General features: G+C 39.6%; 1 protein-coding gene across 2 annotated transcripts in view; it reads right to left on the bottom strand.

Moving 5' to 3' along the window:
* Positions 1-21514, bottom strand: part of EFHB (EF-hand domain family member B) — a 55362-nt gene that overhangs the window by 7450 nt on the left and 26398 nt on the right. For both annotated transcript variants that reach the window (XM_054479934.1, XM_054479935.1), the window contains exons 6-10: positions 18522-18651; positions 12535-12618; positions 11889-11956; positions 9788-9942; positions 1534-1741 (exon numbers count right to left, since the gene is read on the bottom strand). In XM_054479934.1, the coding sequence (XP_054335909.1) occupies positions 1534-1741; positions 9788-9942; positions 11889-11956; positions 12535-12618; positions 18522-18651 (645 nt within the window). The remainder of the gene's footprint in view (positions 1-1533; positions 1742-9787; positions 9943-11888; positions 11957-12534; positions 12619-18521; positions 18652-21514) is intronic.

Genomic DNA, 21514 nt, shown 5'->3' with positions numbered 1-21514 from the left:
AAAATAAAAAGCTTTTTGAGATATGATCATAATAGCATTATGCATATTACTTTTAAAATATCTAGAAACAGCCTAAATTTCATAGAGTGAAGAAATGGTTTAGTAAATCATAATATATCAGCATGAGGGAACTGAAATGTAGTTCATAGAAACCAAAAAAGCATTTCTTCATTCCTCAGAAATATGAAAGCTGGCTGGGCATGTTGGCTCTTGTCGGTCATCCTAGCACTTTGGGAGGCCAAGACAGGAGGATCACTTGAGGCCAGGAGTTCGAGACCAGCCTGGGCAACATGGTGAAACCCTATCTCTGCTAAAATTACAAAAAATTAGCCAGGCATGGTGGCACACACCTGCCGTAATCCCAGCTACTCTGGAGACTGAGACACGAGAATCACTTGAACCCAGGAGGTAGAGATTGCAGTGAGCCAAGATCACACCACTGCACTCCAGCCTGGGCAACAGAGCAAGACCCTATCAGAAAAAAAAAAAGGAAGAAGAAGAAGAAGAGAAATGTGAAAGTTAAATTTTAAAAAGCCTTATACAGTATGTTCAGTGTTATTTTAGACATGCTTAAAATAAATACATATACACATATGTATATATGTATATCTATATATGTAATGATACAGAAAGATAAAATGTAGTCCACAGATATCCAAACATTTGGCTTCCCTGGGCCTCAATGGAAGAAGAAGACTTATCTTGGGCCACACATAAAGTACACTAACACTAAGGACAGCTGATGAGCTTAAAAACAAAATATCGCAAAAAAATCTCATAGCATTTTAAGAAAGTTTACAAATTTGTGCTGGGCAGCATTCAAAGCTGTCTTGAATCAAGGGTTGGACAAGCTTGATGTAAACATTATAATATTTGAATCAAAAGTAAAGACTATGCTGTTTTCCCTTTTTATACAAAATTTTTAAAATCTAATTTTATGTCAAATTGTATGTTTCCTGGGAAAGGGAACTAACTACTCAGATAATCATTTTTAAACAGGTTTCTGAGAAACCATCTTTTATATTTTGAGCTTCAGTGTAACTTTTGTGCTTTTAATTTTTTTGAATAAATAATACTTGGTTCCAAACTCAAAAGATACAAAAACATAGATTAAAAAGTGAATCTCATTGCCACCCTGTCCCTCAGCCATCCACCTGCCTCTTCCTGGAAATAATAAATGTTATTGATTCTTTCCTACACTACCACAGATATTCTATGCATAAACAAGCAAATAAACACTATGTATATATGTATATTTTCATTTTTCATATAATATTAAAGTTGAATATAGCTGAGCTCTTAGAAAAATTAAAATACAGAAGTCCATTTAAGAATTCAGCAAATGGCTAAGCATGCTGGCTCACACCAATAATCCCAGCACTTTGGGAGGCCAAAGCAAGAGAATCCCTTGAACCCAGGAGTTTGAGACCAGCCTGGGCAACATAGTGAGACCTCGTCTGTATTAAAAATAATAATAATAAATTTTAAATTTTTTTGAAAATATAATTCATCAAACCTTCAAAAATTAAATACCTTTAATAATGACCCTCTCTTCATACTCTTTAAGAAGCATTTTGTCTTTCCAGTTAAGAAAATTTGCGAATTCCAGATAGTTAATGAGGCCGTCATTATCCACATCACAGTAGTCAAATAGCTGGTCCAGGAGCTTGTCATCTAAATCCAAGTTGGCCTGGTCACAAGCTTCCTGCAGCTCGGCTTTATCTATCATCCCATCTCCCTTCTGTTATACAGGAAGCAAAAGAACATAAAATGGGAGTTGTCTTCAAGAGCAGAGTAGGCAACATTATTTAGTTTAAGAAAAAAGAAATAGCTTCATCACATAAATTCAAATTTGTCTCAATTTTCACAGAAGAGGAGTCAAATATGCTGTTTAGACTGTGGTAGAGCAGTATTACCATGATATGGGCTTGACATTTCATATGACCAATGTGTGTGTACTTTTGAAGCTCTCTACAATTTTTTATCCTTACAAAGTTTTTAATACCTTCTGTGTTTTAACCTGGCAATAAATGGCCCTTCATTTCATTGCCTGTTATTGAGGAGAAATTGGGGAGATAGTTGCAGGACAAGTTCACAGAGGTGGGTTCAAAGACAGTGGTCTGGTTTTCATAACGCTCCTATGGGCAAGAGGGAAACGCTACCAATCTGATGGTCAGCCCCATTGAAACAAGTAACACTAAGATTCATCCTGGTAAGTAGGGGGAGAAGGGTGGAGGGAAAAAGTCTCACCTCCTTTCAGACAGCAGTTAAAGACAGAAGTACCTACACTGAGTATGAACAGAGGGAAATGTATAAGGGCTCTCAGCAGAAACTGGCTGATTCACTTGGGAGATGAAGGGGCAGAGCACACAATGTTTGTTAAGGAAGAATGTCACCAGCTGGGACATCTTAGCACTCAGCCCCTCCTGCAGTCCATCAAGCCAACCTTAAATTCATTCAGAGATGATGGCAAAGGTCCCAGTTTTCTTGTTTGTTTCTGCAGTGGATTCTGCCTGCTATAAGGGAGCTTTGGTCCCCTCAGAGAGACTTCCCTGAGAGGAAATAACTCCCAAGAGGAATCATAAATGAGTCACTGCATAGTATTTAAGCTCTTACTGCCCAGGACTGGATTTACAATGCTGATGGAGGCAATCCCCTGGAGAATGAGACATGGACTCGATGAATTATAAATTCTTGCAGTCAGACCCACAGCCCTGGAAAACTTCCCTACTTAACCCTTGTATTCAAACAGAATGAGAACTTAAAACATACGATCTTGACAATAGAGCTGCAAATGCCCTGGATTAAAGCAGACTCCTTTATAAAAGTCTCTACTACAGGCCAGGCACGGTGGCTTACGCCTGTAATCCCAACACTTTGGGAGCCTGACCAACACGGAGAAACCCCGTCTCTACTGAAAATACAAAATTAGCCGGGCGTGGTGGCACATGCCTGTAATCCCAGCTACTTGGGAGGCTGAGGCAGGAGAATCGCTTGAATCAAGGAGGCGGAGGTTGCAGTGAGCCGAGATTGCGCCATTGCACTCCAGACTGGGCAACAAGAGCGAAATTGCATCTCAAAAACAAATAAACAAACAAAAGTCTCTACTACAACCAAAAATGCAAACCCACACTCATCCCTAGCTGAAAAGCAATGTGGGATGTGGCTGTTGAATCAAGAGATCCCCAAAACTGAAACAGATGCTGTCAATGATAAATTACCGCCTAATATGCAGGGCTTTGTGTGCACCGAAAACACTGGTGGTTTGTTTCATGGAGCTACCATGCCACCACCATGTCACTCAAAATCAAAGTAAATATTTCTTACTTACTAATGCAAAGCCATTCTCTCCCTCTGCACCCTTAATCCCTCCCTCCCCGAAGCCCTGATCTCATCTGCTTTAGGGAGAAAGATGATTAGAAGTAGGACCAAGGGCTCCGGGTCTTCAAGAGGGACGCATCTGTTCAGTGGGGTGAGATTCTCACATTTTTATGGTTTGGATACAGTTCCCAAAGTCATCATCATAGTCAGTCCTGGGAAAGGATGGTAGGGAAGGATGTCCGAATTCAGTTAATGGAGTTTGGGCAGAGTTGGCAGAGAAGAATTAAAGATAGCCATGTATTATTGCTACGGCTTCCAAGGCTGAATGTTTAATTGGTATTGATGCTTTCCATGTCTGTATAGTGAATGTTCATATGTGACAGAGGGGATTATCCTGATCAAGAAGAGTCATGTATAGACAATTGTTAGTACCTTTGGGACCCCGCAACCCGAATGATTCCTTTGAGTTACAAGTCTGTAACTGGTGGTTTTGCCAATTAGAGCCTCTGGAAAAGAAAGGCAACCTTCACTTGGAGGTGCACCGTGAAGTTTAGCACTCATTGCCTCCCTAACATAATTACCAGGTAGACCTCTTTTGAAAAGCAGCTATTAGCCTGTCACTGAGCTCTTCTGGAAACTGAACACTAGACCCATGGAGGCCTTCTGACTCTCCAGCCGATAATCATTTTGAGGTGGGCCAACTTGAACTCGATGATTAACAAAATGAAAAAGGAGCAAACAAGCCTCATATGTCAAATGGAAATGGCATATTCAAGAATGCAGCCAGCCCAACCCCAGTAACATCTCAGCTCTACGTGTAAAAGACTAGCAATATTTTTGTTGTTGTTATTGCTGCTGCTGCTGCCGCTGCTGAGACAGGCTGTCAATCTGTTGTCCAGGCTGGAGTGCAGTGGCACAGTCATAGTTCACTGCAGCCTCAAACTCCAGGGCTCAGGTGATCCTCCTGCCTCAGCCTACTGAGTAGCTGGCACTACCACTCCTGGCTAATTATTTTTGTTTACTTGTAGAGATGGAGTCTCACTATATTACCCAGGCTGGTTTCAAACTCCCGGCCTCAAACTATCCTCCTGCCTTCAGCCTCCCAAAATGCTAGAATTGTAGGTGTGAGCCACCACACTCAGCTGAGAAGTGATCCTTTAGAAAAAAAAATTTATTCACCACTCTGTCACCTGAAGCAAAGCCACTGGCTCAAGAGGACCCTCAATTCACAGAACCTCCTCTAAATGCCTGGGCCTGTTTCACTTATAGTTTGGCTGAACTGAAACCTGGTGGTCTTCACTGAGCTAAACTAAAGGCCATTCTCATGGCTCTGGCCAATACTCCCCTTGATAAACCTGTTATATTTTTACTGACTCTTGGGCTGTTGACTGTGGCCTACCTGTTTGGTTTGCCACTTGGAAAACAATAGAATAGCAGATTAAAGACACCCCTTTAAGGGACTGCAAACTATAGGACAAAAATTATGGCTACTGATTGAACTATGTGGGTAGTTCATGTAGATACTCACCATAAGCATGGGAATGATTGGAATCAAGCTGCTGATCAATCCTGAACCATCCAGAATGCCAACGTTGCTGGCTGTACATATGTGGCAACACACCCCCATTAAACACAGGGCACAAGGTAAAGGACTCCATGTTTCTAATGCAGAAGCCACCACTACATGCCAAACTTGTGACTGCCAGAAGTTGACTCATTTGTCTCACGGTGAGAGAGGACGCGTCACACATAGGGATCTCCCTCATGCTCCTGACAGACTGACTACAGTGAACCTCTGATCCCTCCCTCCTCAGAGCTATTGGTGGTGCCACACCAATACTGACACTTATTCAAGTTATGGAATTGCCATTCCAGTGCAATCATATGGCTCTAGTCCCAACAGTAGGACCCATAAAGTTAAGTTAATCTGGGTTATGCGTTTTGCTTTTTGGAACATTTTCAGTCTGTCAATGGGGTGCACCCTATAGCACAAAAGCTATTCGCAATGAGCTATTAGTCAAGGTATTCAACGAAGCTTTCTTACTCCCTCCCATCCATTGTCATATGGTGTTATTGAGCATTGGAATGGCCTTCTCAAAAACTGTCTACCTCTCTCACCAGCTCCTAGCACCCACACCTTAGTAAAGCTGTTTGATCACTCAATGCAGCTGTCCCCAGAAAGGACTCATTCTATTTCAGCTGCTTCCTGAATAATAATCAGAATAAAAGGGGCAGGGGTTATAAAGACTTATATTGAAAATTGGTGTTACTTCCATGACCATTCCTGGACATGGTGCATCTTTTCTCCCCGCAACAGGAATCCCGGGCCAGTAGGGTTGGTCCGCCCTTTTGGTAGCAACCAAGCATAAAAAGGATTCTAGGAGGTTCAAATTTAATTCTATTTCAGCCTCCTGATTTTCTTGTTGGGTTTACATAAACCTTGATCATAAGGATAATAACCACTTGGTTGAGTATACCTCTCAAAAATCAGTGTGAGAGCTGGGAGCAGTAGCTCACATCTGTAATCCCACCAACATGGGAGGCTGAGGCAGGAGGATCACTTGAGGCTCAGAGTTCAAGCCTGCAGTGAGCTATGATGGTGCCACTGCACTCCAACCTGGGCAACAGAGTGAGATTCTCATTTCTAAAATAAAATAAAATAAAATAATAAAATAAAATCAGTATGTTCCATCCCAGTAGCTATAACTTCACCTTTTTCCCCATCACATTCTCTATTTTCCTTTTTCTTTTTTTTAGATGGAGTCTCTCTTTGTTGCCCAGGCTGGAGCGCAGTGGTGTGATCTCAGCTCACTGCAACCTCTGCCTCCCAAGTTCAAGCAATCTCCTGCCTCAGCTTCCCGAGTAGCTGGGATTACAGGCATGTGCCACCATACCTGGCTAATTTTTGTATTTTTAGTAGAGATGGAGTTTCGCCATGTTGGTCAGGCTGGTCTCGAACTTATGACCTCAGGTGATCGGCCTCCCAAAGTCTTCGGATTACAGGAATGAGCCACCATGCCCAGCCCATATTCTCTATTTTCACCTAGACCTTTTGTTTGGAAAGGTCAGGTATAAGAGGGACCAGGGATTTCTTAGAAAAGTTCCAGAGATCTGTTTTATTCTCTTTTATGCCTGACCTTTCCAGACAAAAGTTCTAGGTGAAAATAGGAGGTAAATGGGAAAAAGGTGAAGTTACAGCTACTGGAATGGGATACCCTGATTTTGTGGCAATACGGGGAGAGCAGCAACCAAGCTCTTGGAGACAGAACACTTTAGACCCAGGATGTTCAGGGGAGTGAGGGACATCATGATATTTTGTTTTTCAGCCCACTCCTGAAGACTGCATCATAAAGGAAAATGCCTTGGTGCAGCTCTCTCAAACTGTTGGTGACACCTTAGTTTTAACTGACTGCCAGGCAGTTCTGACCACAATTTGAATGACATCCACCTCAACTTTACCAAGAAATCTATTGGAAACAACAGAGAATGACCCTAGTTACTGCACCTCCACATTGAACACCTTTGGGTATCTTCCCCAGCCCCATTTGCAGTCATTCCACAAGGTAAGCAAACATCATCAGCTGGTGGCATGGACAGACAGGAGGTTGGACTTACTGACCTCATGCAGCCCCTCCAAAAACAAGGACTATACACAATTATTGAACCTAACTGAGAATCCTATAACCTAGCAGCAAAATTTATTTTAGGAAACTATTCTAGTTTTAAGTTAGCAATGTTTACATATTGACAACAAATGTGCTGCTTAAGTGCGCACAAATCTACACATGCTTAATTAGACAATTAATTAAAAGAGAAAATCATCAGCTGACTTGCATTGCTAAGAACATCTGTCATGAATTATATAGTCTATGATAGCTAGGAGCCAAAATCCCTGATTGCAACTCTGAGTTTATCACAGTACTTGGGCCTCACTCTACTTCAGTGTTGTGTTACATATGTTCAACAACTGGCTTTTTGGCAGTGTGGTGGGAAAAAAGCCCTGATTTGTGGCAGGTGCTGCTTTCCATGGTGTTCATACTCTCATCGTGGTAATTTCTAGCTACCATTGTGATGTCAACTGGCTTGTAAGCTTGCTGCAAATTTAACAGTATGCTCTCTCAAGCCAACTCTAGCACACTACTGCTACCCAGTGTGTAACTCTTCCTCTAGATTTTCCATTCCCTAAATGGAATGTCTACACATTATCTGGAATAATGCTTGATGTATTATGATTACTCAATAAATAACAGAATTAATTTCATAAGCCAAGAAGATTCATTTAGAAAATCATAGTTTATTTGTTCTGTTGTGTTTTGTTTTTCCATTAATGTGGCATCCAATAATATAAGATTTAAATAATCAAAAATTAACCTACAACTGTACTAGACCCACATCTTATTACCCTCTCAGAAAAAAAGCTCCTTACGGACACTGAATGCTACATTGTGCATATTGAATTAACTATTAAAAGGTATATCAAGGCCAGGCGTGGTGGCTCACACCTGTAATCCCAACACGGGAGGCCGAGGCAGGCGGATGACCTGAGGTCAGGAGTTCAAGACCAGCCTGGCCAACATGGTGAAACCCCGTCTCTACTAAAAATACAAAAATTAGGGTGTGGTGGCAGGCGCCTGTAATCCCAGCTACTCGGGAGGCTGAGGCAGGAGAATCGCTTGAACCTAGGAGGCGGAGGTTGCAGTGAGCCAAGATCACGCCACTGCACTCCAGCCTGGGGGACAAGAGCAAGACTTCATCTCAAAAAATATATATATAAAAATATATATATAGGTTTTATATATAAATATATGTTTATATCTATAAATATATATTATAATTAATATATATAAATAATATATAAATATATGTAATTTATATTTATATATAAACATATTTATATATAAGCATATATATATAAGGCATATCAGCATTAAATAATTCTCAGTAATTTCCTCCCTGCTTAATTTAACATAAGGAATATGCTTGGGCCAGGCGCAGTGGCTCAAGCCTGTAATCCCAGCACTTTGGGAGGCCAAGGCGGGTGGATCACGAGGTCAGGAGATCGAGACCATCCTGGCTAACATGGTGAAACCCCGTCTGTACTAAAAGTACAAAAAAATTAGCCAGATGTGGTCGTGGTCGCCTGTGGTCCCAGCTACTCGGGAGGCTGAGGCAGGAGAATGGCGTGAACCCGGGAGGCAGAGCTTGCAGTGAGCCGAGATGGCGCCACTGCACTCCAGCCTGGGTGACAGAGCGAGACTCCATCTCAAAAAAAAAGGAATATGCCTGGTGGTTTATTTAGATAATCAACAGCTATTAAGATGATCATCTTTCCTTTAATTACATTTAAAATGAGGAATTCTTAAAAGCAGGGCACTACGTATTAGGGCAGTTTCTCTTATTCATGTCACTACCATTATTTATTGAGTTGGCTCCAAGCTTCCTGGTAACCAAAGTAAAAAGGTGTGCATGATCAATACAAAATACATGCTATCCATGAGATAAAAACCAGTCATCAGATACTTAGATAAAGTGCAATTATTTCCTTTGTCAAGACTGAGTTTCTTATAAGGAAGATGCATCTGACAAAAATAAAAGCCTCATGGGCATACTAACAAAAAATATGCCACGTTTCAATGGCAGTTTCTTATAGTGCTCCTCAGCATAAGCTAAAGGCAGTGCAGCTCAGTAAAAGCAATTCTGTGATGGCCTAAAATGATGCGAGGCAATTCCATAGCCCTAGATTGATCTGATTTTTTTCAAAGAATAAAATTTAGAGTAGCTTGAACATTGAATGATCTCACACTCTCAAAACTAAAACCACACCCTGCTCCCCAGGGAAAAGACATTCTAAGCTTGACTTGGACCTAGAATGCAGATACTCTGTGTACATATTCAGATTTAGGTGTAGATTGTCAAGTCTTCCCCAGGGATCCCCAGTGCTACCCACTGCCCCTTGCTCCCAGCACACTGCAGTTTAATAATCCATAACAGTGGTTCTCAAACTTGAATGTGCATCAGAATCACTAGAGTGCTTGCAAAAATTGCTGGGTCCCACCCCGGAGTTCCTGACTCAGTATTTTCTGAAATGGGCCTTGCAGTGTGCATTTCTAACAAGTTCCCACGTGATGGTGATGGTGGTAGTGGAACCACACTTTGACAACCAATAATCTACAAAAGGGGTCAGCAAACATCTTCTGTTAAGGGGCAAATAGTAAATATTTTAGGTTTTGAAGGCCATACAGTTTTTGTTGCTACTACCTAACTCTGCATTCATAGTGCAAAAGCAGCCACAGACAATACTGAAAACAACACAGGCATGATTGTGTTCCAGTAAAACTTTACTTACACAAACCAACAGTGGGCTGGATTTGGCCCACAGGCTACAGTTTGCTGACCCCTGATCTACACCAAACTGCTGGGATCTGTAAGCCCATGCATTACCAAAAAGCTCTCCCCCATTACTGGCCTTGTCATAGTGCCTGAAGGCTGCCAGCAAAGTGTCAAACTTTTGGTAATTAACTTTCTTCAGGTGATGCCGAACTGCTGCAATCAGGGCTCGCTGTCTATCCTTGCCTCGAAGATATTCACCCGGAAGTCTATTATGGATGAGATCACCAACTCCTATTGAAGAGAGAAAAAAGTTTTTACATACATTTAAAGTCTTTCTATATTATTTCTATCTTTTAAAAAAAGTGAGAGATCTAGCAACCTCTGTGAATGAAAGAAACATCTAACTCTGACATGATATGCAGCATGTCAGAAAATCCTTATGTACTCTAAAGAAAACAACCTAAATTAATTGATAAAAATTAATATTCCTGTTTTATGTTACCTCTCTGCTCAAGAAGAAAATCTAAAAGAATGAATTTTGTGTGGACATCACCAACCGCACTCAACTGTCAAGTCTTTTCCTTAGACAGTGAAGTCCTTGCTTGACTACTTCTTGGCCATTTGTCTACAATGCTGAGGATCTGAAAGCTAGGGCTGATTCCAGGTGGGGACCACTCAGTGTGCCTTGGAACTGACTAAACTGGGAGAGCCTTGTAAAAATTAAACTCAAATTATCTACCCTCTCCTGTGTGAGTTTCCAGTTGGCCGTCAGTCTGCATACCAAGTTCCCATTTCTCAGCCTTGCTTCCACTCATGCCACCACCAGCACTAGAGGCCTGCCTCCCTTTACAGCTCCATTAACTAAGAGTCCTGACCCACACCCCAACTAGAGTTGACCATGCTGCTCCAGATGTGGCGGCTTGGTGGATATCACCAGAGGAGACCTCCTGCCTCTGTTCATTTTCCCCGGCCTACACACATCTCCCATCTTCCTGCCAGGACTCTCAGCTTTCTCTTACTTTTTAAATTCATCAATTCATGCTATAAATATTGATGAAAGATGTCCTATGTGCTGGACCTTGAGGATCCAACAGACAGCAAGACAGAGCACCCACCAGCATGAAGCTTGCCCTCAAACAGGCAGAATTTACCATGATTACCTACTTCTTTTTCAAGCTAATTGATGGTTTCCTAATCATCCCTTACCCTCTTCAAAAGATATTAAAGCCTCTAAGATTGATAGGCATCCATCAAACATTAGTAGTTTGTGTAAAAACAGAACCCAAATACAATTTCCTAATGTAGTAATTAATGATGCTCCAAACCACTGTCTTGCATAAGCTCAATAAATATTTATTCTACCTGTCAATGAGTGGACTTTAGCCAAAACATTTTTCACAGTGGTTCTTAAACGTTAGTGTATATAAGAACCTACTGAATCAGAATGTCTAGGGCATGGGTCCCAGGAATGTGCAGATTTAATAAACTCCCTGGATGATTTTAATGTAGGTAGTCTGCAGCCCATGTTTTGAAAACCACTGATATACAGCCCAATCCTGATAAGCTGCAGCATATTTTTCCCTTTGGATATCTGCTGTTTAGATTGCCTAGAAATAAAGACAAAATCCAAGTAAATTTCTTCTGCTACTTTATGTATTGATTGATTAATCAACTGACTGGCTAGCTGGCTGGCTGGTAGGAAAAGAGTGGTTCTTAATTATGTGGTTGTAGAGTACAGTGCTTTCTCGTATTTGAATGTGCTTAAAATTCACTCAGAAATATAGTTAAAATGTAGTTTCTGATTCAATAGTTCTGGGATGGGGCCTGAGATTCTGCATTTCTAAGAAGCTCCCAGGGGATGCCAATACTGGCAGTCTGCAGACCACACTTTGAGAAGTTAGGACTAGGACAATATCCGAATTCATTAAAAAGCTGCCCCATTTCACTTTGGCTTGTTTAATATAGGCCATATTTATTTTTCCTAAATAAAATTCAAAGCCTTAACTACACTTACGGTACTCATTACAAGGGCTTCCAACTGTACCTATTTCAAACATAATATGAAAAAAAATTTATTTCTGTGTTATATACTTTTCTTATTAATGTTAATGCAACATTTTAAGTCTTTAAAATTAGAAGCTTTGAAATAAGGAGATGGTGAGTTTAACTGCATAACTTTGTGGGGATTTTGTTGCTGTTTGTTTGGGGTTTTTTACGGAGAAAGTGTGTATATTTACCATATTCCTCAGGACGGAGACAAGCTCCAAATGTGTAGTCTGGGGAAACATTCATTGTTTCTGCAATGCTATCAAAGAAAACAAATCCTTAGTTAAAATACCCACCACATGGCATCTCTGGAATTTAAAATATGTTTGCCATATGTTCTTAGTAGCCCATATTTTATCTCATAACCAAACTATGAAGATCAAACAAAAGTTCTCCAATAGATCTTTTGTCTGATCTTCCACTTGCATTAACAATGACTGAATGTTTTCACCCTCTTTCAGGAGCCCGGAATTACAAAGAAAAAACAGAACACATTCAAAGCAAAATTACCAAAGTATAAATAGAGAGCAAGACAGACAGACAGGAAAGACAAAGAAAAGTGTAAATGCAGTAAGTTAAATCTCTGATATCCCAGAAATAATGCTTTATGCAAAATTATCCCTCTCTCTTCTCCAGTGCCCTCTGCATTTTGGAGAACTCACTGCTTCCCTGGAATCCCAAATTCTATAGATATTAACAGATTAACTGATTAACAATAAAATAATGATTCTCTTATTTAATACATAGAATCTAATAGGCACACCAATAGTTACCACAAGAGTATTTTTTAAATTCTATGCAAAGAAACTATCAATTTGAAGTTAATCATTAACTTACGGATCTAAAACTCTTCCAAGTTTATGTTGAAACTTTTCTTTGAAATCATCTGCTCTTTTGGATACAAACTTAGCTCCTCTTTTCCTGCAAAATTAGGACATTATCAGGTATCTCTATTACCTAAAGTATTCTTGGCTGCCAAATATACATAAGGTGAAGAATACCATAGTATCATTAGGCCTTCAAGGAACAAATGTAGTTTCAAAAGAAACTCTCTGCTAAAAAGAAAGTTTTATGTGTTCATTTTTCTTTCATTTACACTAAAATAAAATAAACCTTGATTAATGAATAAGGTAAGCAAACAATATTTTTAGTAAATAAAACAAGGTGTTAATATCACTATTGTAAGTGTAGCTCCTGGCCGGGCACAGTGGCTCACTGCTGTAATCCCAACACTTTGGGAGGCTGAGGTGGGCAGATGGCTTGAGCTCAGGAGTTTGAGACTAGCCTGGGCAACATGGTGAAACCCTGCCTCTTAAAAAAATACAAAAACTAGCTGGGAGTGGTGGCATGTACCTGTAGTCCCAGCTACTCGAGAGGCTGAGCTAGGAAGATTGCTTGAGCCTGGGAGGCTGAGGTTGCAGTGAGCTGAGATGACGCCACTGTACTCCAGCCTGGGTGACAGAGTGAGACCCTGTCTCAAAAAAATAAAATAAAGTAAGTGTAACTCGTAAAATTGCTAGAAGAAAATTAAGCATCAGGCCAGGCACAGTGGTTCATGCCTGTAATCTCCATACTTTAGGAAGCTAAAGCTGGAGGATCAATTGAGGCTAGGAATTTGAGACAAGCCTGGGTAACATAGTGAGATCCCATCTCTACAGAAAATAAAAATAAAAATAAAAAAATTTAGCATCAAATAAATAAATAGCCAAAGGATATAAACAAATAACTCACATCTAGTAAGCAAATACATGGAGAATTTATAATACTCTCTAGTAATAAAATAAATGTAAAATAAAAGGATAACGAAGTGCCACTTCTAACCTAGTAAACAAGCAAATATATATATAAGCATATTGAGAGAGAAAGAATATCTAACTTTGGCAAAAAAGTATGGTAAAACACTTAGAGATTGCTAGTGCAAATTCCTACAGTCCTTTTGAAAGTAATTGGGCAATATGAATCGAAAAGCATAAAAACACTCATGCCCTTTTATCCACATCTGGGAACCAATAATAATGATATAATCCAGATAGCAATTAAAAATGCAGAAAAGAGGCTGGGCACGGTGGGATTACACCTGTAATCCCACCACTTTGGGAGGCTAAAGTGGGCAGATCACTTGAGGTCAGGAGTTCAAGACCAGCCTGACCAACATGGTGAAACCCCATCTCTACTAAAACTACAAAAATTAGCCAGGTGTGGTGGAACACGCCTGTAATCCCAGGTACTTGGGAGGCTGAGGCAGGACAGTCACTTGAACCTGGGAGTCAGAGGCTGCAGTAAGCCAAGATCATGCCACGGCACCCCAGCCTGGGCAACAGAGTGAGCCTGTCTCAAAAAAAAAAAAAAATGTAGAAAAGTTATATGTATAAAAAATGTTCGTAGCCTCATTGATGACAATGGAATAAAGAAAAGAATCAAAATGTTCAGTTTTGGAGGGTAATTAAATTCTATCACATTAATAAGAATACACTGCATGCATTTTCAACGCTGGCATATACAGCAATATATAATTATTTTATGTTAGGTGGAAAACAGGATATAAAATGGGATTGCACTCTGGAGAAAACTATGCAAAAATCTACATAGGAAGCCACACTAGGAAAAAATACATTAAAATGATAATAATGGCTGAATTAAAGTGAACAGGATTATGAGCGATTTTATTTTGCCAGTTTTCGGTAAAATAATTTTGTTACTTCTACTGTTGTGATTAAATGAATAAAATTTCTTTTGAAACCTGTAAAATTACAACATTACTATTTAATAACATTAAAATTAACAAATTCTCTATTGTTTTGCTAAGACTAAAGACAATGAACATTACATTCTTAAACTCCATTTGCTTTTCAAAGTATCTCCTGTACTATTGAACTACTGAGCTGAATAAATTACTGGAGAAGAGTGACACTCTGTGGAGGAACAAGAGAAGAAATATAAGTAATTTATCTCATTTCTTCATTTCCTTCCCATTTGTTGGCGGGGGGAAGAATGTAGGTGGAGTCAGAATAAATCAATGCAGTTTAGGGCTATAACTTGAACAAACAGAGTTAACCGTCTAAAATCAGCTCCAGGCCAGGCGCAGTGGCTCACACCTGTAATCCCAGCACTTCGGGAGGCCGAAGCAGGTGGATCACCCTGAGGTCAGGAGTTCGAGACCAGCCTGACCAAAATGGCAAAACCTCGTCTCTACTAAAAATACAAAAATTAGCCAGGCGTGGTGGTGGGCACCTGTAATCCCAGCTACTCGGGAGGCTGAGGCAGGAGAATCGCTTGAACCCAGGAGACAGAGGTTGCAGTGAGCCAAGATCACACCACTGCACTCCAGCCTGGGCAACAGAGTGAAACTCCATCTCAAAAAAAAAAAAAAAAAAATCAGCTCCAAGGTACATAATTAGGAAGATGCAGAGATGATAAGAAAAAGAACTGTAAGGCACAGAGCCAACTCTTTTTAGTCAAGAACTGCCCGGAGTATGCTTCTGCAACAATCAGGAAGTATCTGTGGGCAACCATGTATGTCAGAATATCAATAACTGCAACATCATTACACAACAATCATGAGTTGCATTCACGAACCAACTCAGATAAAGCTCTTTGTGCGCCAGTGAATTCATTCATTCACACATGCGCACAAACACATGCACTCACACATGCATGCCTACCATCTGATGACTCAAACCAAAGTTTGATTTGACTTTGGTTTGATTATTCAAACCAAAGGTCATAAGCAAAATATAGATAGAGATCGTTTTTGTTTGTTTATTTGTTTTTGTTTTTGTTTTTTGAGATAGAGTCTTGCTCTGTCACCCAGGCTGGAGTGCAATGGTGCTGTCTCAGCTCACTGAAACCTCCACCTCCCGGGTTCAAGCGATTCTCCTGCCTCAGCCTCCCAAGTAGCTGGGACTACAGGTGCGTGCCACCACACTCAGCTAATTCTTGTATTTTTAGTAGAGACAGGGTTTCACTATGTTGGCCAGGCTGGTCTCGAACTCCTGACCTCATGATCTGCCTGCCTCAGCCTCCCAAAGTGCTGGGATTACAGGCATGAGCCACTGTGCCCAGCCAATAGAGATCCTCTTTTACAGGGGAAATATATCCCATAAAAGTTGAGAGTAAACCAAATTTACATTAAATCGTGCATATAAAATTAGATGCCTCAAAATGTAAACTGACACACTTGACTCCATGTTTGTAACAGAAATCAAACTGAATGAAGTAGTGAGCTCTTTTTAAATTGCAACCAAAAGAATAAAGAATTTCTCTACTGCTAGCAATAACATTCCAATTAAGTTTCAAAATACAAAAAGGGCTGGGCGCAGTGGCTCATGCCTGTAATCCCAGCACTTTGTGAGGCTGAGGCGGGCGGATCACCTGAGGTCATGAGTTCGAGACCAGCCTGACGATCATGGTGAAACCCCGTCTCTACTAAAAATACAAAAATTAGCCAGGCATGGTGGCACACACCTGTGATCCCAGCTACTCGGGAGGCTGAGTCATGAGAATTGCTTGAACCCAGAAGGTAGAGGTTGCAGTGAGCCGAGATCATGCCACTGCAATCCAGCCTGGGTGACAGAGGGAGACTTCATCTCAAAAAAAAAAAATACAAAATGTATGATCAAATAAAACACTGTTCCATAAATAGTGTCCTCTTGGGAGTAGAGACAAGTTAGAGGAAAGCATGCACTGCACACTGTTTGCCCTTATAAACTTTGTGTCTTTTTCTGTGGCAACACTAAATCATTGATATTTGCTCTGCTCTTAGGATGTTCTTGAGGACCACATTGTTGTTAATGTGTTTACCTCATATGTTTTACAAACTGATAGCAAGTTTATATTTCTAACCCATTGAAAATGGATAAACCATATTTGTCTCCTTTTAAGTATCAACTTATTTATTATATTTAATTATAAATATCTATAGTCCTATTCTCTCACAGTCCTAGAAGCCAGAAGTCTGAAATCAAAGTGCCAGTAAGGCCACATTTCCTCTAACAGCTCTAGGGGAGAATTCATTTCTTGCTTTTTTTGTTGTTTTCCCTAGAGATGGTGTCTTGCTATGTTGCCCAGGCTGGCCTCAAGCTCCTGGGCTCAAGCCATCCTCCCACCTCAGCCTCCCAAAGCACTGGGACTACAGGCATATGCCACCACACATTCTTACCCTGATACGTCTGAGCTGCATGATCTTAGGCAAATGATTTAACCCCTCTGTACCTCAGCTTTTTCACCTGTAAAATGGGAAGAATAAAAATTATAATGCACCTATCCTGTGGAGTTCTTAGTAGAATTAAACTAATAATATATAAAGTGCTCAGAATTTTGCCTCTATAACTGGAACTGTTATTGTCACAGAGACAAAATAGGCAAAAGAGTGAGGCAGGTTGGATACCTGCAGTAACGTTAAGTTTCTGTGCATGCTGGGCCTATGGAAACCTAGAGGGTCATTGTCTCCTTTAAAGAGGGCAGAGGTCAGAACAAATCTACCCCTATCATTGACAAACACGAATGCAAGGCCTGTTCATTAGTTTCATGTGGTTGCTATAAGAAATTGCCAAAAACTGATGGCTTAAAAAAATGTATTCTCTCACAGTCCTAGAAGCCGGAAGTCTGAAATCAAAGTGTCAGTAAGGCCACATTTCCTCTAACAGCTCTAGGGGAGAATTCATTTCTTGCTTTTTTTGTGGCATATGCCACCACACCCAGCCCATTCCTTGCTTCTTCCAAAGTCTGATGGCTGTTGGCATTACTTCGCATTCCTTGGTTATAGGCACATCACACCAATATCTATCTCCATCTTCACATACCTTCCCTTCTGCATGTCTTTTCCTCCTGTGTATCAAATTTTCTTCTTCCCCTCTATGGATACTGATCATTGGATTTAACATCCACTCAGATAATCCAGAATGATCTCTTCATCTCAAGATCCTTAATTAAATCTACAAACGCCCTTTTTCCACAAAAAGTAACATTTATAGGTTCCAGGCATCAGGACATAGACATATCTTTCTGTGGAGGGTGGGACGGCACCAGTATTTACAACGTTCAAACCATGGTACCAGTATCCACAATCTTCTGATTTTTTTAAGCATAACAAGATATCTAGACTTTTATGAGCAATCTTCCAAAGTTTATGTGTTGGCTCAGATATAAAATATAACACAGGAAATGAAAAACTAAGGACCCAATTTTGTTTTCTAAGGAAGTAGTTTTTACAGAATGAAGACATAAAAAGGTCACAATTTGAAAAAGTTGAGTGATGCTCAGGTGCCCAAATAGCTACTCAACAAAGATGAATAACAAACATCAGGTCAAGACAGGATGGTTATTCATGCCTTTATTCCCAGCTATTCAGAAGGCTGAGGTGGATAGCTTGAGTCCAGGAGTTCAAGGTTGCAGTGAGCTATGACGGCCCTACTATGCTCCAACCTGGGCAATAGAGCAAGATCTGTCTCAATAAATAAATAAATAAATTTCAAGTCAATTACAATTGTCTTGGCAGAGTTTTGAAAGTCCATTGTATTTAAGAAACACAAATAAATTTGATCCCAGAGAGTTAAAACATGCATATATGTCTTTATGTTTGCTTGCAACTTCAGAATAAAGACAATAAAAAAAAAAAAGAGGTATCATTTTTACCTCTGTAGGAACTAGATAGGATGGGTGTCAGAAGTGAAATACATTACACTGTTTTTTCTATTTTTTTCTAATCATTTTGTTTGAACCATATCATTTTATTACCTCTTCAAAAAAATAAAGTTTAAAAATCAACTTTTCTTTAAGTCCAAATGTCTAACACTTGTTCCTGGGCACAGTATAATTAAACTTACATTTGTAGTTCATGGAGCCAATACAGAGATTTCGCCATGGCTCGTCCATCATTAAAATGTGGTGTTGGTACTCCATACACATTAAACCTATGGAAACTTGATGGGTTATACTTTCGGTTCTTTGCCTCTCCTGTGGAAAAACAAAGGAAGACTTATGACTTAAGCAACACAAATAACCTTATCTTGCAAGATGCACACTATGTACTCATTGACATTGAAAATGAGAATGGAACAAAAAATGAAATTGTAACAGTGCAGAAACTGCACAGATTTAGCTACAGATGACAGAAGCATTCCCCCATGTGAGCTGGGAGACTGGTGGGATGCTACACACAACAATACCTTGTGTTAATATTTGAAAAGCTATATGTAAAAAACTCCAAAGACTCCATCAAAAAGCTGTTAGAACTAATGAATTTGGCTGGGCACAGTGGCTCATGCCTGTAATCCTCACTTTGTGAGGCCAAGACTGGTGAATCACTTGAGGCCAGGAGTTCAAGATCAGTCTGGCCAACATGGTGAAACTGTGTCTTCTCTAAAAATTCAAAAATTAGCTGGTCATGATGGCATGCACCTGTAATCCCAGCTACTTGGGAGGCTGAGGCACAAGAATCGCTTGAACCCAGGAGGTGGAGGTTGTGGTGAGCCGAGATCGTGCCACTGCACTCCAGCCTGGGCAACAGAGTGAGGCTCTTTCTTTTTCTTTTCTTTTTTTTTTTTTTTTTTTGAGACAGAATCTCGCTGTCGCCCAGGCTGGAGTGCAGTGGCGCAATCTCAGCTCACTGCAGGCTCCACCTTCCAGGTTCAAGTCATTCTCCTGCCTCAGCCTCCTGAGTAGCTGGGACTACAAGCGCCCGCCACCACACCGGCTAATTTTTTGTATTTTTAGTAGAGACGGGGTTTCACCGTGTTAGCCAGGATGGTCTTGATCTCCTGACCTCGTGATCCGCCCGCCTCAGCCACCCGAAGTGCTGGGATTACAGGTGTGAGCCACCGCACCCGGCCGAGTGAGGATCTTTCTCAAAACACAAAAGAACTAATAAATGAATTAAGTAAAGTCAAAGAATACAAAATCAACACATAAAAATCCATGGCATTTCTATAAAAAATAACAACCTAGACAAAAAAGAAATCAAGAATAATAAATAATTCATAAATAATTCAATTTATGATAGCATAAAAAAATACTTAGGAATAAACTTAACCAAGGGGGTAAAAGACCTGTACACTGAAAACTATAAAACAATGATGAAAGAAATTGAAGAGGACACAAATAAAATGAAGATATTCATTCCATGCTCATTGATCAGAATAATTAATTTTCTTAAAATGTTCATACTACCCAAAGCAAAATACAGATTTAATGTGATCCCTATCAAAATTCCAATAGCATTCTTCACAGAAATAGAAAAAAAAATCCTAAAAATTTATATAGAACCACAAAAGGCTCTGAATAGCCAAAGTAATTATTAGGAAAAAGAAAAAAGTTAGAGGCATCACACATCCTAAATGTAAATTATATTACAGAGCTGTAGTAATTAGAACAGTATGGTGCTGGCATAAAAACAGACATTCAGACTAGTGCAACAGAATGGAGAGCCCAGAAATAAATCCAAACATATACAATGCTCTAATTTTCAACAAGGGCAGCAAGAAGAAACAATGGAGCAAGGATAGTCTCTTCAATAAATGGTCCTGGGAAACCTGATTTCCACATGCAACACCATACACAAAAATCAACTCAAAATAGATTAAAAAAAAAAAAACTAAACGTAAGACCTGAAACTATAAAACTCATAGAAGAAAAAATAGAGGAAAAACTTACTGACATTGGCCTTGGCAATGATGTCTTAGATACAAAAGCTCAGACTACAAAAGCAAAAATAAATAAATGAGACTACATCAAATTGAAAACCTTCTGCATAGCAAAGGAAACAATCACCAAAATGAAAAGGCAACCTATGAGTTGGGAAAAAATATTTGCAAACCATATATCTGATAGAGGATTAATATTCAAAATTTATAGAAAATATGTAACTCAATTCTTAAAATGGGTGAAGAACTTTAATATTTAGAAAGTAAGTAAGGACCTTGTATGGGAAAAAGAGATATCAATGATGAAAAACCGCAGGGTCTCCACCATTGTTTTGGAAATCCTGAAGACCAAGGGAGGTATGGCAATGATTTAGGTCCCTGGCAGCACTTTCCACTAAGCTAAGATTTGAGAGGTTTGGTGTTTTACACTTGTTCTCACTGAGATTTGGTGCGATCATCAGAATATTGCGACCCTCATATTTCATTTACCTCATATTAGAAACATTCAAAGGGTGATTAAGGGCTGAGAACCCAACAGAGGAGTCTTTTTATTTAAAACTGAATACTGTGCTTTTTTCTTTTCAAGTCTTGATGTGGTGTTAGTTTTCTATTTCAAGATAAGAAAGTAGGACTGAAACTAGAGAACAACCAAGAGGGTAAGAAATGTTGGAGTAAAGATATTCAGCCTCACTAGTAACTCAAATAATGTAAATAAAAACAGTAAATGTCTTGTTATTGAAGTAACAAGAAATTATAATTGTCTCTTAGTTAAGCAAAAATAAAGAAGATTGGCTGAGTTCATTATTGGCAAGGTTGTGGAGAAATGGATATTCTCATACTCTGGGTCTAAGGGCAAATTGGGCAGTAATTTGAGCTGACAGTTTGGCTCTAAGAGTAAAAATTTCTCAGAAATCTAGGAATGTAACTTAAGGAAATAGCCAATCACATTTACAAAGGTATATAAACAATATGTTTTTGTAATAGTGAAAATATAATGTAGATACCGACATGAAAAGACATTCCAAAATATTTCATAAGACAAAAAAAGCAAAAGGAAAAATGTACATATGATGTGGAACAAAATGAACATACATACTGATACATATAAAAGTGCAAAGAAAAACATCTATAAACATATTATCGGCTGGGCACGGTGGCTCATGCCTGTAATCCTAGCA

The sequence above is a fragment of the Pongo pygmaeus genome, chromosome 2 (genome assembly GCF_028885625.2).
Source record: "Pongo pygmaeus isolate AG05252 chromosome 2, NHGRI_mPonPyg2-v2.0_pri, whole genome shotgun sequence".
NCBI classification, from domain to species: domain Eukaryota; kingdom Metazoa; phylum Chordata; class Mammalia; order Primates; family Hominidae; genus Pongo; species Pongo pygmaeus.
This window is presented reverse-complemented; position numbering and strand designations above follow the sequence as displayed.